The sequence below is a fragment of the Calonectris borealis genome, chromosome 11 (genome assembly GCF_964195595.1).
Source record: "Calonectris borealis chromosome 11, bCalBor7.hap1.2, whole genome shotgun sequence".
Classification (NCBI taxonomy): Eukaryota; Metazoa; Chordata; class Aves; order Procellariiformes; family Procellariidae; genus Calonectris; species Calonectris borealis.
Genome location: NC_134322.1, coordinates 5,870,776 through 5,888,160, shown reverse-complemented (window position 1 = coordinate 5,888,160; position 17,385 = coordinate 5,870,776). Strand labels below are relative to the sequence as shown.

The 17,385-nt window shown below is 47.3% G+C and overlaps 1 protein-coding gene and 1 long non-coding RNA gene across 6 annotated transcripts in view; one reads left to right on the top strand and one right to left on the bottom strand.

Annotated features, from left to right (window-relative positions):
- Positions 1 to 7,308, bottom strand: part of LOC142086630 (uncharacterized) — a 22,125-nt gene extending 14,817 nt beyond the window's left edge. For 2 of the 4 annotated variants that reach the window (XR_012675203.1, XR_012675204.1), the window contains exon 1: positions 4,779 to 7,308. This is a non-coding gene — a long non-coding RNA (uncharacterized LOC142086630). The remainder of the gene's footprint in view (positions 1 to 4,778) is intronic. The other 2 variants (XR_012675202.1, XR_012675205.1) reach the window with 1 other exon arrangement.
- Positions 3,051 to 17,385, top strand: NR2F2 (nuclear receptor subfamily 2 group F member 2). 2 transcript variants are annotated; one of them, XM_075159858.1, is made up of 3 exons: positions 3,051 to 4,131; positions 11,941 to 12,468; positions 15,509 to 17,385. In XM_075159858.1, exons 1-3 carry the CDS (start codon positions 4,089 to 4,091, stop codon positions 15,781 to 15,783), a joined length of 846 nt encoding a protein of 281 aa, XP_075015959.1. In that variant the 5' UTR covers positions 3,051 to 4,088; the 3' UTR covers positions 15,784 to 17,385. The 2 variants fall into 2 exon arrangements, with proteins under 2 accessions (XP_075015959.1, XP_075015958.1); XM_075159857.1 differs by lacking the exon at positions 3,051 to 4,131 and adding an exon at positions 8,491 to 10,145.

Here is a 17,385-nt window from a genome sequence, read left to right as displayed (position 1 = left end):
TGATGGGCTAACGCATCCAAAGCGCTGCTAGAAAATGAATATCAAACCGGGCAGCCGTCGCACAATTGCTTCGCACCCCTGTACCCCTCTGTCCCCTCTTCCCCGGCCCCTCCAGCAAAAACCCGTCCTGTCCCTGCGGTGCAATGTCACGATAAAGGGGCGATTCCCCGGTCCCACTCTGCAGCATCTCCGGGCGCTGGACTCGCTCCCACAGCTCTGCCTCGGCGGGTGGGTAACGAAGTGCCCAGGGATTTAGGGTGCCCCAGCAACTTCCAGCCCACCTCCCTGCTCCTCCTCATCGCATCCCGCAGCTCTGCCTGCTCCAGGTTCAGGCTGAGGCAGGGCTGGGGGCTGATTGCTTTTTTGTTTGTTTGTCTGTTTAGGGTGTTGGTTTTGTTTTGGTTTGGTTGGGTTTTTTTGAACGACATGGAAAATCTGCAGTGAAGAAAAAAAAATAATGGAAATTGAGGAGAGCTTAAAGCCCAGTTCCTGTGGTTAACCATACACGAGAGCTTTCCCAGGGTGATAAAATGGACAGAAAGAGAAGTTCGTGTGTGTATGTGTATGTTTTATCCTGATCTGTTATTTCACTCCTGGGAAAGCCTATGCCTCGAATAGGAAATATTTCCACTTGTAATTACCCCAGGACTGTACGCCGTGTGCCCGCTGATCTCCGGTTAGATGTCTGTGCAGCACACCCAGATGAGACAGCTACGCCTCGTGTGCGTGTGTCTGTCTTTGATGCAGGGCTGGGTGCCTATACACAATAGATACACAGCTATATCTGTAATGTGTGTGTGTGTGCTTACTCGCATCGTTTGCTGTAGCCTACAGAAGCGCCCAGCTATTTATTTTATTTCCGTGTGTGTGCACTTGCACCTAAGCTATAGGTCGAAGGCAGTTATCTCTGTAAATGTACATTGCATGCATACGTGCTGCATAAGTATATGGCTGTGTATTATAGATGTGCGGCTCTTATTCAAATCTAAAACCAGCTACATCCACCTGTTAACTTTGTTTAGAAACCACTTGCACTAATGGCTTTTCGCTAACTTATTCAGTCCGTTACTCGAGTATAGGAGGCAATGGAGGGGAAAAATCCATATGAAACCCTGCTTACAGGCTCTCTTCGAGAGGACACTTTACACACCTTGCCTAGACAGGGCTCCTATAGATCGCTTATCTCTCGAATATATCTTTATACTAATGCATACTTAATTGGTCTGTCTTGACTGTCCATATAAAACAATTTAATTAGGGTGCTTTCTGCTTTGGAAAGAAAGAGAAAAAATCTGCCCAGCATTTATTGTATTTAGCACCAATACAGGCAGAAAATGTTGCACAAGTTTTTGGTTGAAAGAGCACCTATGTGTCCATTGAAGGGCGTTGATCCGAAAAGACAGAGAGGACAAGTAAAATCGATTTGAAGCGACCCTCTCTGTCCCTTTCACACCATTCAGACACTCCATTCCTTCTAAGACAAAGACCCAGCGCCTTGGGAATGCTGGTAAGGGGGAAAAAAAGAAGGGGGGAAAAAAAAAAAAAAAGGGCTTCAATCCCCCCAAGCAAAAGGGAGAGCTCTGAAATTCCTTCATATTGCTGTTATTTACCCCCCAAGATATGCTCAACTCCAGGATTTTCTTCAATTCGGCGTCTAACACTGCTGCTGCGAGGAATGTCCCTGGAAGGGGAGGAGGTAATTATGGCTATTAGTGCTTCGAGCCCAGCCTCAACCTTGGTCATTCGCAGGCTTTTAGGGTTAAAATAGCCCTCACCTCTGACCCCTGCGGAGCAAAGTTGTAGCTATCGCCACAAGTTGGGCCAAAGTTTTCAAATCCAGGGCTGGGCAACACCGGAGGGGGGAAACTTCTCCCTGGAATTATTTTTGGTTGGGATTTAAATCATCTTTAGTCTGTTTAATTGCCTTTCCCTCCTCCTTTTGCCAAACAATCTCTTTCGGAGAGGTTGGGGGGGGATCTCGAAATGCCCTGCTCCCACTACCTTTCCCACTGCTCTTTCCATTTAGGTTTAATTTGGCAGTTTGTTTTCAAGCATGAAAATGGTTATCATCAAACTGCATTACTAGGTCATCCTTTCATCCACGGATCTCAAGAATAAACGAGGGGGGGGGCGGGGGGGCTCCCCCCTTTAGGCTTTCCCCACCTGTTCAGCTTTACAGAAAATGAACATTTGGAAAAGGGGAGAAAGGATGAAAAGCTTGAATTTGTCTCCTGTGCTTTCTGCTCATCTTCACGATCCTCCTCTGCAAGGGGGGATTTTGGAGCTGGGGGGACGGGGGGGGGGGGGCGCAAAAGTGAGGAGGGGAGAGAGTCCACAGATGCAAGTACCCCTCTGGCAATAATAAAAATTCATTCAAGTGGGCTATGTCTCCATCTTCCATGTACTGATTAGACTTAACAAGAGTGGAAACTTGTGTAGACCATATTTATGGTATTAACGAGCAGTTAAAAGATTTATCCTTCTTCTGATCAATATTGTTCATGCCCGCCCCCCCCCCCCCGCTCCCCGCCCCGGCCCTCCCCAAAGGCTGCAATGACAATCGCCTTCATACTTTTCTATCACCAATCGAGGTGGCAAAACCCTTTTGTAATTTTCATTAGCCCAGTAAACATGCAATTAACATGCAGCACTGTGGTTAACTTAATTCCTGTTTTAAGGCAAGGACAAGCAAGAAATGGAAGAGCGTTTGTTCCATTTGTCAAGTATGACACACTTCTTACCCTAACAATTTCTTAAAATAAAAGCTCGGCTCCCCACCACCACGACCGCCACCCCTCTTTCCAGAAACCCCCCACACTGATACACACACACACACAAAAAGGAGCAGGAATCCATTAGTTGGAGAGTATTCTCCTGCCAAAGGCGGTATAATGTATTCCAAATTTTCCCAAGCCCTCACTGTACTGGGGTCCCGTTCCCCCCCCCCGGGGAAGGGGGCTGACGAGCTGATATTTCTCGTGGGTGAAAGATTCAGCCTCCTCCTAACCGTATTTTTTTTTTAATAAAATAAAACTAAACGTGCTTCCCATGTCTAAAAGTTGCCATGTTTGTGAAGGGGGTGGGGGAAAATGTCTCCAAGGGTTTCAATTAGCAACAAATGATTATTGCAACGGATTTTTGGTAATGAAAAAATGTGGAGTACCTCTTTCGAGCTGGGATCTCAGGGGCAGTGAAAGAGAGAGAGAGGGGGAGAGGGAGAGAAGGAGAGAGAGAGAAAGAGATTGCTGATTAGCTCGGATTCTTTCCCAACTTGCTTTAGCGTGTGCTTGCGTTCCCTGCCGACCCTACACAGGACACTATATATTTTTTCCCCTTCGGTGCATGTGTTGATAGTTCAGCCTGTAGTTGTTTGCGGTTGGCTTTTTTTTTCCCTTTTTCTTTTTTTTTTTTTTCTTCCCTGCTGGGGAGGGGGGAGGTGGGGAAGGGGAGGGGGGGGCTGAAATCGGTCGCATCCATCCTACCCCCACAGTCATTAAGTTAGGAGATTTCCCTCTCTTATTTTTTTTTTCCTCCCCAATTGGAAGGGTGGGTTGTGAATATTTTTTCTTTTTTTTTTTTTTTAAGTCTCGCCTTTCCAGCTCCAAACAAGGTGTAGCGAGACGCTCTTCCTTCTAAGGAATGAAATGAGAGACAAGGATCACTCAAAGACATCTCCTACCTTGGGCTTGGGGATTTTTTCTTAAAGGCGAGGCGCACATTCCTAAGCAGCTATGTACAAAGCCCCCCCTGAAATCTTGTCTGTGTAAAGTTAGAGTGTGTTCAGGATTTTTTTTTTTCCTCTCTCCCAAGGCTGATCGCTAATAATACATCGAAAGCACTTCCCTTTAGGTTGTGGGAAATCTATTCCCTTCACCTTGCCTCCTTTTTTTTCCCCCTGAAGGCTGTAACTTTACTTTTTTTTTTTTTTTTTTTTTATCAGTTTGCACAATCGCTTAGATAAACACCAAGAAGGAGACTTCTCTTTAATTACCCAACGCACATCTTTCTGGGGGGCAAACAGCGGTCTGATTATTTTTTTTGTTTGTTTGTTTCACCTGCCAAACTAAAGGAGAGGTAGAAAAAGGAAGATGCAAGCGATTTGGGACCTTGAACAAGGCAAATATGGTTTTGGTATGTTTACTTATAGTTTTTTTTCTTCTTCTTTGACACTTTTTTCGGGCAATGTGTTGTGATTCTTGTGTTTCTCTTTTAAGGAAAACAAAAAATCCAAAAAAGCAAATGTTAGCTAACGTACGTCTTAAACGATCGTTTCTAAGGTTACGTGGGTTGCTCTAAGGAGGGGAAGAGGGGAGGGGGGGAGACCCAAGTATGTGTAATTGCAGCACCATCAGTTAGCACGTCCTTTAGCTAAATAAAGCAAGCAGCAAACAAACAAACAAGCGAACAAACCCAACGACCGGAATCGCTTTCCAGGTCCGAGGCAAGGCAAAGCGCCTCAAAGTCATTTCCAAAGCAGCGTCCAGGAGGCAGAGCCCGGGCGCAGCCTCCCCTGCCTGGGGTTCAGGCTGCTCGGGGGGGAGCGGCGGACTGACCTGCTCGGGAGGGTGGGGAGGGGAGGACAAGTCTCTTAACTTAAGTGATAGGTATTAAACTGCACGGAATTGTGTCGCCGTGTGCATCTGGCAGCATTTATTTAGGGGGAAAGAAAAAAAAAAAAAGAGGTCGGTGGTGAAGGTATAGCGCTGAGATCCCCTCTCCCCCTCCGGTCCCTTCTCCGGCTAAGCAAGTACAATGGAAAGAAGCTGGAATATACTCACCATCCGAAGGTGTGGTTGGCAGTTCGGCTGAGGCTTTAAGGCAATTCTTTATCCTTCTTTTTTTTTTTTTTTTTTTTTTTTTTTTAATAAGTATTATTGCAAAAGGCGTAGATCTGACTTTAAGCAGCAAAAGTGTTTTGCTCTGACAACAGCATGCGAGGCACGGTTCCTCGTTTTAAAAAAAAAAAAATCACAAAACAGGATTCTCCCCCCCCATCCCTTACCACTATCCCTTAAAAATACCTATTCGGTACAGCGCTCGCAGAAACCCTGATGCAGAAATCTTATAGTCCGGTCTAGGAGTGCCCAAGCCAATTAATTTTAAATCCTTAGGAATTAATCAGATTAAAATGTACAGAAGTTTCATTCTCGTATGCATACGTGAGCCAAAAGTCGTTTCCCTTTAAGAGATCCTTTTCTTTTAAAGTTGAATTTTAGGCAGATAAGAGACTTACACTAGGGGGCAGCCAGATACTGTACTTGCTCCAATCTTAAGCAATTTTTTTTCCTCTCTCACAGCATATGCTCTGATTTAGCACTGTAAATTTTTCAGAGGACCCAACTCTGACAGCCCCTGGTGATTTTCAAAGTACCACAAGCCAGTGGTTAAAAATTGCATTGACTTGGAAGTTCAGAGGCACACAATAGGAGCCACTTTCCCTATTCATGGAACTTCAGTGTGGTGGAAGAGAAAAACACACACATACTACATTGAGGGAGAAGAGGAATTCATTGAATTCTGTTAGACGTAACTGCTTTCCACTGAGTTCAGAGCGAAACTCGGTATTTGTTCGATGCTGTATTCATATTGCGATTTAATCTAGAAAGAATTAGAGGACTGTTAGGCAGCTTTCTGCCAGGAAAGCAGCTTCCCCCTCCTTCCTCCTCTTTTTTAAAACCTAAAGATTTACACCGGCTCTATCCCCAACTCTATTTTAGCAAAATAAATCCTTCCACTCCCTCTCATTAAAATAAATTTACATCTGCAGTAAAATGGCAGGAGGGATGCGTTTGTTTATTTGGAAAACCAATACGGTCTTACTTTTAAAACAGAGCATTTCTATTGTCATTAGGCTCGGAGAAGGACAGTTGAGAATCTCCCCCTTCTTTGCGAGGCGCTCAGGTTTCGAGTATTATTTAGCGAAATTAGCTGCAGTTCATTTTTACATTCATCTGCTCTGCCTCAACCCACTCGCAGGGGTGTTTTCAAATAAATAGCAAAGCATCTAATGGTGCTAATAGATAGTTATACTGCTGCATCCTTCGAAAAGCAAATAGTTAATCTGGGGCATTCTTCATTAATGCTTGAGCAATCAGCGTATACGGCGGCTTTTAAGCGTGTATCAATGGCTTTTCATTTTTACGATCATACGTTCAAACTATTAATATTGTACGTCCTGTTAAAACCGCTTTCTCTTCTGATTTCTGCGTTTGTTAAGACGGCATTAATGTTTTTTCATATGGTGAATTAATCCTGTTTACTTTGCCAGATTCGAGACAGGAAAGGTTGGTGTTGGGTTGTTGTTTTTTTTTTTTTTTTCCTCAGGAAATTCAACATCAGCAACAATCTGTGACTATTCTGCATTTTGAACCCCCACCTTCTCCCACCCTCCCCGAAAGGTGACCTCCTCGGCTCTGGGTTATTTGGAAATCATAAAGCAGTTCCCCACATTTTAACGGGGAAAGATTCCTTTCCCCACTTCTGTCTTTCCAGTCCCTCCTGGTCCCTGTTTCGGGAGAAAGGTTATTTTTGCTCCGTCAGGATCAATGGGAATGCTGCAGCCTTGTCTTTGAAATTGAGCCGCAGTACATCTTCGTTCGTGGGGTCTTAATACACCAGGTTTCCGAGCAGGACATTGCCAAGTCTAGGTGCTCTTTACAACTTTCCAATCATCTCAGCACCTGCGGCTTTAGCCACATATATTATTTCTGCGGCAGAAGGGGGTGTGCATGTGGCAACATGAAAAAGTGTGTGTGAGGAGGTGAGGGGCAATTAATCCCTCACAGAGTTGGGCACAAGTCTGTGTCCCCACGTCCGTACATGGTGACCGGCTCAAATGTGAGCGTACACACACGCGTGTCTTTGCAGAGGAGGAATTGTCCGGCCGGGCATTTATCTGTCTATTTTACCATGTTTTCTTTTTTATCTCTCCGTCCCTTCGCCTGTCCGAGCGTCTTTTGGCCGTTTTCACTAGGAGATGAACTCAAAGTCCCCGTTCCGCTGCCCGGTAGCTATAGCCAGCGGGAGATAAACAACTGTCCCCGCGTACTTAGATCGGTTACCTATTTCGTGGTGCTCCCGCTATAGCACAGAGGTTGTGTTACCGTGTCAGGGTACGTGTGATCCAAAAAAAAAAAAAAAAGCAACAAACCACAAAACCCCACAATAAAGTTAAAGGTGTTGAGATGAGCTGCGTTATAGCGATGCCGTGGAGGTTGCGAGGGAAAAGACACGAGTGTCACGCTCTGCGGAGCGGCGTTGCGGGTGTTTTCCTCCACCGTGCTAAGGGCAAGGGGTAGATGGTGTCTTGCGTGAAACCGCGGTCCCCCCGGCCAGCCCGCCGGGGAAGAGCGGCGATGCCCCGTTACACCGCCGGGGCCGGGGCTGTGAGAGCGGCCGGTACCGCAGCGCCGGGGCGGGGGGAGGCTGAGCGCCCCGCGGCTCCGCGGGCGGCCGGGGCACGGTGCGGCCGGGACGAGCGCGGGTGCCGCCGTCCCGTCTCCCGCCGGTCAGCCCCGGAGCGAGGGGCCCGGGGGTAACGCCAGCGCCCGGCGGGACCTCCGGCAGGCGGGAGCCGCGTACCTGCGCAGCCCTACTCCTCCCGGGGAGGCGGCGGCCGCTCCCCTCCCCCAGGCGGCGGCGGGGCCCGTTTTTATTTTATTCAGTGGAGTTTTCCCTCGTTTTAGCGTCAATTTTCTGATTTTCACCCGCCACCCCCACCCCGACCCCGATCCCCGAGGCCGTGCCCCGGCGGGCGGCCCCAGGTGAGGCGGCGGCGCTCCGCTCCCCTCGCCGGGCTCGCCTTAACCCCTCGCCCCGACGCGGGAGGAGGGTGTGTGCACGGCGAGGGGAAGCGGGGCGAGGAGTAAAGAGCGAGAGGAGCGCGGAGCCGGTGAGGGAGCGGCGGGCGCGGGGGGACACCCCGGCCCCGGTGGCGGCGGCGCCGGCCTCTAGGACCGCGCGGGCGGCGGCGGCGGCCATGGCAGGCCGCGCAGGGCGTCGCGGCCCAATGAGGGCTGAGGGGCGGGGCGCGAGCTTTTGACCAGTCAAACGCCGGTCGGGTTGCCTTATAAGGCGCGCGGTCGCCATAGCAACGTGCGCTAAGTTGCAGCAGTCGTGTCAAAGTTCACTCTCCCGCCAGCGGGGCGAGCGGCCGGCGGGGAGCGCGCTCGCCACTCGGCCCACACGCCGCCCGCCCGCCCGCGCCGCCGCGCCCCGCCCCGCCCCTCCCCTCTCCGCCGGCGGGGGGGGGGAGCCCCCGCTTTTTTTTTTTTTGGGGGGGGGGGGGAAGGGCTGGCGCTCTCCCCCCGCTCTCCCCGCGGTGATTTTCCCCTCTCCCCCCCCCCCCCCGGCTGAGGAGCGATGCTGCGCGCTGGGTTATGATCCTTCCCTCTCCCTCTCCCTCCTCCTCCTCCTCCTCCTCTCCTCCTCCTCCTCCTCCCGCTCCCCTCTTTTATCATCCTGGCTGGCTGGGCGCTGCGCTGGCGAGTTGACTCCTTCCCTCCCCCCCGCCCCGCGGCCCCCCTCCCCCCGCCCGCGCCGTGAGCACCGGCGGCGCGGAGGCGAGAGCCCACTTGCGAGGCGGCAGAAGCAGCATAAGGCAGCGCGGCGGCGGCGGCGGCGGCAGCGGCGGCGGCGGCAGCAGCACCCGAGCGGCGGCGGCGGGAGCGGGAGCGGCGGCGGGAGGAGCGGCGGCGGCGGCGGCGGCGGGGACACGGCGCGGCGGGAGCGGCGAAGCGGCTGAGCGGGGCAGAGCGGAGCGCAGCGCGGCGGGGACGCAGAGGAGGAACAAATAAACAATCACAATAATAATACTTAATAATAATAACAATAATAATAATAATAATAAAAAAGCGAGGAGAGGAGGAGGAGGAGGAGGAAAAAAACCCAACAGCCAGCCCCCCCACCCCCGAGCCAAAAAGAGGGAGAGAGAGAGAGAAAGAGAGCAGCGCCCGGGCGGAGCGGCGGAGAGGAAGAATTAAAGCGAGCGAAGGAGGGAGGAGAGACAGAGGAGAGAGAGAGAGAGGAGGAAAGAGGAGGAAAAAAAAAAAAAAAAAAAAGCCCACAAAAACAAAGCGATCGCAGTTGATGTTGCTGCTGCAAGCTGGACTTCCAAAAACTACGGCGAGACCGTCCGCTCTCCGCGCCGAGAAAAGTCTCCTCAGCTGTGCGTGTTTTTTTCCGCTGTGTGTGTAATCTTTAACCTTTTATTCATTCTTATTTTGATGGCTTTCCTGAATGGCTGACTGCGAGCTTCCCTGGACCTGGCCCCCAGACACCCGCCTCTCCTCCTTCAACTACTCTGCTGCAGATCAGCTCTAAGAGAGAGAGAGGGAGATCTTTGAAGAGATTTTTTTTTTTTCCTCCTCTCTCTCTCTCTCTCTCTCCCCCTCTCTCCCCCACCCCCACCACCCCTTTACTTTGCTCTCCTGGAGCCCAGACAATCGACTCGCAACTCGCCCCCCCGCACACACACCTCCATCGCCCCGTGCTTCTGCACCTTCGCCGGTACCGGGAGATCCCCCCCACCCCGACCCTCCTGAAAAAAAAAAAAAAAAAAGGGGGGGGGCAAAACAACAAAAGAGAGAGGGGGAAAGAGAGAGAGAGAGAGGGGAGGAAAAAAAAAAGACTGCTGCAAAGCTGATCTGAAAAGCAAAGCAAACAAACTTTGAAAATAAAGGGGGAACAGGAAGTTTGGCAACGGTGTCCAATAGATATGGCAATGGTAGTCGGTGCGTGGCGAGACCCCCAGGACGATGTGCCCGGAGCTCAGGGAACGCAGCCTTCGCAAGCCCCGCCGGTGCAGGGACCTCCGGCCGGGGCCCCGCACACCCCACAGACCCCGGGGCCCGGGGGCCCTCCCAGTACGCCAGCCCAGACCAACCCGCCAAGCCAGCAGAACCAAGGAGACAAACAGCAGCAGCAGCAGCACATTGAATGTGTGGTTTGTGGGGACAAGTCTAGTGGCAAACATTATGGCCAGTTTACCTGCGAGGGTTGCAAGAGTTTCTTCAAGCGGAGTGTAAGGAGGAATCTCAGCTACACTTGTCGTGCCAACAGGAACTGTCCCATTGACCAGCACCACCGCAATCAGTGTCAGTACTGCCGCCTCAAAAAATGCCTCAAAGTTGGCATGAGACGGGAAGGTATTGGGATTTCATTTGTTTTGCAATTTTTTTTTCACTCGCTGCGTTTTGGGTTTTGTTGTTTTGGGTTTTTTTTTAATGATTATTCTTATTATTTTTAACCTCCCTCCCCAAACCCCAAACCCAACCAGAACCTTTCCTTTCCCCCCCTCCCTCCCGCCCCCCGAATAAACAGACAGAAACTTTCTCGTAATGAAAGAAAGAGGTGTTGCAGAGGGTGGGCAGGGGAGGCAGGGGCTCTTGCATGCTTTCTCCTGCACTCGTAATTGATTTGTGTTTGTTTTGATTTTGCTGATGGAGGTTTATTGGAAGTGGATTTTTAGTTTCACGCTGCTTAGGAGCGAGGTGATTATTCTGACGTGTGGTTACTTTTCCTTCGTGTTTCCTCCTGCATGTTCAGCGTTACCCCCTGTCCCCCGAGCAGCTCTGTGTGCCTGGGTCTCTGTGCGTGTGTGTACACACACACGGAGCCTCACGAGATGCACACACACACATATATATATCCCCCAGCACCCTGCCTTAGATTGCAATTTTACACAGGCGGTTCAAATTACTATTACAATGGGACTCACCCTACCGAGGCTCTACAGCACTCCACTGTGGATTCCCAGCCGGATTTTTCCTCCTTTAAAAATATATATACACACACACACCCGCGCGTGTGTGTGTATATATATATATTGCCGTGTGCCTGCCTTTCCTGATTGTTATTATCTCACTTTTCTCTTCTTCCTCTTATTTTTCTTGTCCCTCCGGGAGAGGCAGGAGGGGGTAGAAGGGACGGGGGGGTGGGGGGGGGGGAAGGAGCAGCCCAGAAGTAAGTGTGGGGTGCTCGGGTCTCTGCAAGTCGAGTCTTTGTGATATAAAATTAGACGAGAAATGTGAGCCTGCAGTTTTCCAGTGCGTGCTCTGTGTCTGGACGCTGCTATGTAGGTTAAGGGTTAGGGGGCTTGGGACTTGCTGGGCTCCTCTCTTTGTGTTTCTGCAAGAGTAACTAACCTTGTAATACGTGCGATAACAAATATAAATCAAGCATATTTTGAGGCGTTCTCCCTTCTTGCCGTCTCTCTGCCTCTGAGCCCTTTTTCTTTCTCCTTTTTCTCTCGCTGTCACCGTGTAAATTTATTAACAAAATGAAAGGCCCACTTTCCATGGGCAGCTGAGGAAGGTGCCTTTGGATAATGCCCCCAGCCTCGCCGGGGGACCTGCCGGGGATGTTGTGGGGTGATCTCGCCTCCTTTGATGTTTTTTATAAGGGAGGGGGGGAATATAATAACAGCAGCAACAATATATTCAGTGGGCGAGAAACGCGTGTGGGACCAGCACCGGGGATTTTGAACTGAAGTGTTTCTTCCCTCTCCCCCCTCTTCCCTCCCCATCCCGTTCCCCCAGCCTCAAATCAATAAGCCGTTTTAGGTGTAATGAAGAAAAATACCCGGGCACACAAAAGACGTATCCTGCATCTCTCGAAGGAGGGGTGGCAGTGGAGGTGGGGGGGAGAAATAACTGAATTGTGGTGTGTTTTGGAAAGTGAGGATCTCGGGCTCCTTCAGGCAGTCCTGGCCGAGCGGACAGCATTGCTCAGCTTTTATTGTTGCTTTTGCTTGACCTGGGAGCTGCGGAGCCTTAAAACCGGGTACGGGCTGAACTCTGGCTGGAAAAATGCATGTTCCCCCTTAAGCTGACTGGGTACAGTGTCACACACGCACGCACAAGCACACAAAGCAGGCTGTATTTGAACCGATGGTCGCAATTCAGATATTAATAGCTGTAGTTTCTTCTTTATTTACTGCAGCGGTCCAGAGGGGCAGAATGCCACCCACACAGCCAACTCATGGTCAGTTCGCCTTGACAAACGGGGACCCTCTCAACTGCCATTCCTACCTATCCGGATATATCTCCCTTCTTCTGAGAGCAGAGCCCTACCCCACCTCCCGCTTTGGCAGTCAGTGCATGCAACCCAACAACATCATGGGCATCGAGAACATTTGTGAACTGGCAGCTAGGATGCTCTTCAGCGCGGTGGAGTGGGCCAGGAATATCCCCTTCTTCCCAGACCTCCAGATCACAGACCAGGTGGCCCTCCTGAGGCTGACCTGGAGCGAGTTATTTGTCCTCAACGCTGCCCAGTGCTCCATGCCCCTCCACGTAGCTCCGCTCCTGGCAGCTGCTGGCCTCCACGCTTCGCCAATGTCTGCTGACCGAGTGGTCGCCTTTATGGACCACATACGAATCTTCCAAGAGCAAGTAGAAAAACTGAAAGCATTGCATGTCGACTCTGCAGAATATAGCTGTTTAAAGGCCATAGTCCTCTTCACCTCAGGTAGGCAGCATTTCTTTGCTCTTCCTTTTTCCTTCCCCCGGCCCCCCGGAGAACTGTTTGCTCTTGCAAAGTGTTATTGCCTGCACCCCATCATCGCTCCCTGCCCCCCGAGAACCAGCGCGGTCTCTTTCCTTTTAGGAAACGGTGCCCTGTGGTCTCCCCTTCAGGGCCTCGGGTCTGAGCATCCCATCTTCGAGGGAATGCAAAATTAAAAAAAAAAATAAATACAACACACACACAAAAAAAGACAACCAAAACGCACCCCAACCGTAGTTGAATAATGCTGGGGATAGGGGAAGAGGGGGCTCGGAGAGAGGCGCCCATTCGCCACGAGAGACTGCGCTTTTCCCATTGAAAATAATATTTTATTTAACAGTATAGCTCTGGGTTGTTGCATTTAATGACACGCATCCGAACAGCAGCAAAATCTGTTTGATGTTGTTAAATACAAGTCGTCCTATCAGTGAAACCACTTTAAAAAGAGGATCATTTTATGGGCAGCCAGGAAGGGAAAAAAGCCCTGCAGGATTAAAAATTGAATTAAAAAAAAAAGTTAAATGCGCAAAGCTGAGTTTAAAATATGTTCCCTGCCATCCCATAAAATAAAATAAATCAACTTTCCAAAGAGCTGTCTCTGATTTAAACAGAATGTGGCAGTGAGCAGTTCTGTGTCATTTAAGCTAAGGGGAAAAGTTTGCATTTGTACCCAGCAGGAACTGCATAGTCCAAAGCGAGTAGCGGGTGCGAAAAGATCATTACCATAAGTAGAGAGGGACAGTATGAAAAAGTAAGAGGAGACTGAAGCTGCCGCTCCGCAGTGTAATTCCGGGGTGGCACAACCATGCCTCTCCCGAGGAAAAGACCTCGAGGTGTTTCTTAGATAATCAAGGGGGGGGGGGGGGGGAAATATGTGTCAACTTTTGCTGCCTAGAAATAGTGCATGAGTTATAAAGCAATAATTGAGTGCGTTGTGAAATCTAATTAGCTTGCACTAGAGTTTAACCTGGGTGAGTAATAAACCTGATATTAACTCTGGAGGCTAAATTTTTTTTTTTTTTTTGAGGAAAAAAAAAATCTGCTCGCTAATTTGTGCAATACGTTATCTCAGATTGCTAACTTTAAGGCTGCATCGGCAACCCAATGTGCTGGAGCCCTAGAAGTTTTGGGATTAAGTTTAAAAATACATACATTTCTTCTGTAACTCATTTGAAAGCTTGGGAAAGTGGCCACGCGATAAACATATGAATGGAAGCAGGACCTGTAAAATAATTACTCATCGGAGTTTTTTAAAGCCTGATATCAGGAAACAGGAAAAAAATGTAGTTTATGTGGGAAAAGAAGGGCTCACAATCCGTTCCTTGTTGTGTTAAAGGGGGTCTGGGGAACGAAGTCATTTTCTGGACTTTGTCCAGGTTCTGGGTCGTGACCTAAACTTCCTTTTATATATTATTGCTTTACACATTAAAAACTTCTCTTTTTTTTTTTTTTTCCCCTCCCACCCCAAATTACTCGTGCTAAAGTCCTAAGGTGATCAATGAGCAGGGCGCATCTAGCCACAGGGAGTCAGGGATCCCGAGTGGGAAGGGGTGTACGTGGGGTGCTTATTTTATTTTTCTATCGTTTTCCAGGATGCGTTTTCCTCTCCCTCGCTCAAACGCTTAGCGAGGATCCCACACACGCTCCCATCCCTTCCCAGCCCCTGGCCAGCTCACACCCACACCGAGGAGTTTATTTCCAATCCTGCCTTTTCTCCCAAATCACTTTTTTTTTTTTTTTTTTTTAGCCTTCTGAGAAAACAATCGTCCGATCCTGTCGTAACTGTTTAATTTATTACTATTTTCAAAATGTGAGGCCTGGCGTGTAAATTGCCTCCCAACTAGATAAACGTTTCTTGTTATCTGATTCTGGGGAAGATAGCCGCATGCAAAAAAATAGGGTGATGCATGCAGCTTCTGCAGCACCCCAATAACACTCCCTGATGTAAAGCAGACGCACGTAGATGCATATAATGTTTGCTGCAGCCTCTTTTAAGAGGGGGAAAAAAAAAAAATCTGGGTTCTAATGACTCGCAGAATATGCATGTGTTAGCCCTGTGCCTAGGAAAGCCACAGGGAGGTCAGGTCACAACCTGTGCTCTTTCAGCACAGACGTCTCTGATTTAAAGGGAACTTATTGTATTTTAGCGTATCAGGAAAAAAAAGAAAAAAAAATGTCCAGACCCTATCAGGGAGTTTTCTTCTTGTAAGGGCCTTTAGGTTTAAAAAGAAGAAGAAGAGGAAAAAAAAAGAGGGGGGAGTGGAGGGGGGGGAAGAAAGAAAGAGAAAAGAAAAGAGGGGGGAAAAGAAACAGCTCAAATGAACAGAGAGATCACAGTTTGCATGGCTGCCTCTGAATAGGCTAAACTGACAAGATCAGTTTTAAAGGGCCACTTAAATCAGTTTCAAAGACTGAAGAAAAACGCGTTGTCTTCTTTGGGGGAGAATCTGTTGCTGGATCCGGGACGCCATTATCTTTGGCTGGGCCAGTTTTTTATTATTATTAGGATTTCTAGCACTATTATTAGTATTCCTTCTCATCACATGGTTAGGCTCTCCCCAATTATTTTCCAAGGAGGGGGGGGGAGAGAAATAGTGGCTCCCTTTCCCCCCTTTCGACTCAAGCCTTCCCCGCCCCCCCAGCTTTTCCCCCTAAAAATATAGATATACGAAATTGCGCTTGGCCAGCACCTCCTTGTCAACCCCTCAGGTCTGTCGTGCCATTAGAAATCTCGAATTCTGGAGATTCTCAATCCTAAAGGAGACCCTCCAGAAGAGAGAGAAATACAAACACACACACATACACAGAAAGAGAGAGATTGTCCCTTTTGGTAAAACCTACTTAAACTCTGGGGGGCGAGGTGATGGCGCACGATCTACACTTAATTCTAGCAATAAAAAAAAGATCAAATTAAAAATTTAAAAAAAAAAAACCTTTTTAATCTGATGATTGTTTTCTTTTTTCTTTTCTTTCTTTTTTTTTTTTTTAATACACTTTCTTCTAGATGCCTGTGGTCTCTCTGATGTAGCCCATGTTGAAAGTTTACAGGAGAAGTCACAGTGTGCTTTGGAAGAGTATGTTAGGAGCCAGTATCCCAACCAGCCAACACGATTCGGGAAGCTATTACTACGTCTCCCCTCCCTTCGCACTGTCTCCTCTTCTGTCATAGAGCAATTGTTTTTCGTCCGTTTGGTAGGTAAAACCCCCATAGAAACCCTAATCAGGGATATGTTACTGTCTGGCAGCAGTTTTAACTGGCCTTATATGTCCATTCAATAAAATATTCGAGAGAGAAAAAAAAAATTTTAAAAAAATTAAAAATTGAGAAGGGAGATGAAAGAGAGTGAAAGGAAAGCAAATGACATTTGGGTTCTGGTTGTTTCTTAAATTTCCTTCTGCTAAGAAAGGATGTAAAAGGATGTTACAAGTTTGCTAAGAGAAGACAGGAAAAAATTAATGGACTGTGAATTAAAAAAAAAGAGACTGTCAAATGAACTTTTACAGAATGCATTAAAAACTCCCGTGTCGTTCAGAAAAAAAAACTTGCTACTTATCATTTTTTGTAAAAAATAAAAAAGAGAGAAAGAAAAAAGAAAGAAAGAAAAAAGAGAAAGAAGAAGAAAAGAAACGATGGTGGGCTTTTTCTTTTTTCTTCTTTTTTTTCTTTTTTTGGGGTAAACTTTTTAAAAAAATCTCGCTTAAAGTGCATTTAAAGGAAATTTGGAGAAAATTAGCAGAACGGAAGAAAGTAAGTCTTTTTTTTCCAAATTATTAATTGTCCTATGTGTCTATGTACCTATAGCTGTTCTTTTTTGTATTTTTCTGGTTTCAAACCAGTTTATTCTGTGGTTCTATAATAATTTTTGATATAACCTTGGCTTCTTTAAAAAAAAAAACTGTGTATCCTTAAAATATATGTTCTGAAAGAATTAAAACTGAGTCCACGAAAGTATCATAGGAAGAAAGGAAAAGAGAAAAAAAAAAAAACCCTCAACAACACAATGATGGAAGCGCACTTAAGGTGGTGACCCAAAATCTAGCTTGAAGCTGAGAGAGCTATAATTATATAGACCCGAATGAACCACACGTGTCATATAACTACCCCCAAATCTAGGTTTTTTGGTATTTCGGACAGAAAATGAACTGTGGGGATTTATTATAGGTAGAAGGAATTTGTGTCCAAGACACACTACGGTTTTGATTTAAAAAACAAACAAACAAGCAAAGTGAACTTTTGTAATTTGAATTGGGTTCCACATAGTTCATCATGAATTGTTATTAAACTCCTCTATCTGTTTGTATATTTGCAAGCCCTTTGTATTATAATAATTGTTGATATTTTCCCTTTTTAAAAAATACCATTGAAATCAGCATGACAAAATAACACTGTTGGCACTTATAGATAACGTGATTGATTCAGTATCTTAGAGTTTACAGTTTTGTGTTTAAAAAAACTGAAGGTTTTTTTTTTTAAGTGCAACATTTCTGTATACTGTAAAAGTTATAATAACTGAACTGTTTGGTCGAGTCTTTGTGTGTTATATTCCAAGGAAAATTGAAAGTATTCAGAAATTAAAATATTATTTGATATCTGAAACTTGTTTGGCTGTCATAAATGTCTTTCAGAAACCACATTACTTCTCTATAGTTTGCAGTCATTTAAGTCCATAGGCGATTGATTTGTTTACTTGTCACAGTAAGTTTGTAGCAGATGTATTGTAGTGTATTTACCTGTTTAATTCCGGGATGGGGGTGGAGGACTTAAGTTCGTGGTTTATCTCTGGTTTTAGGAAGTACTATGCTGAAATGGTAAACCATCAACCCCCATTCACCTAATCCTCCTGTTAATTAAAAATGGATTTTCTGGAAAAAAAAAAAAAA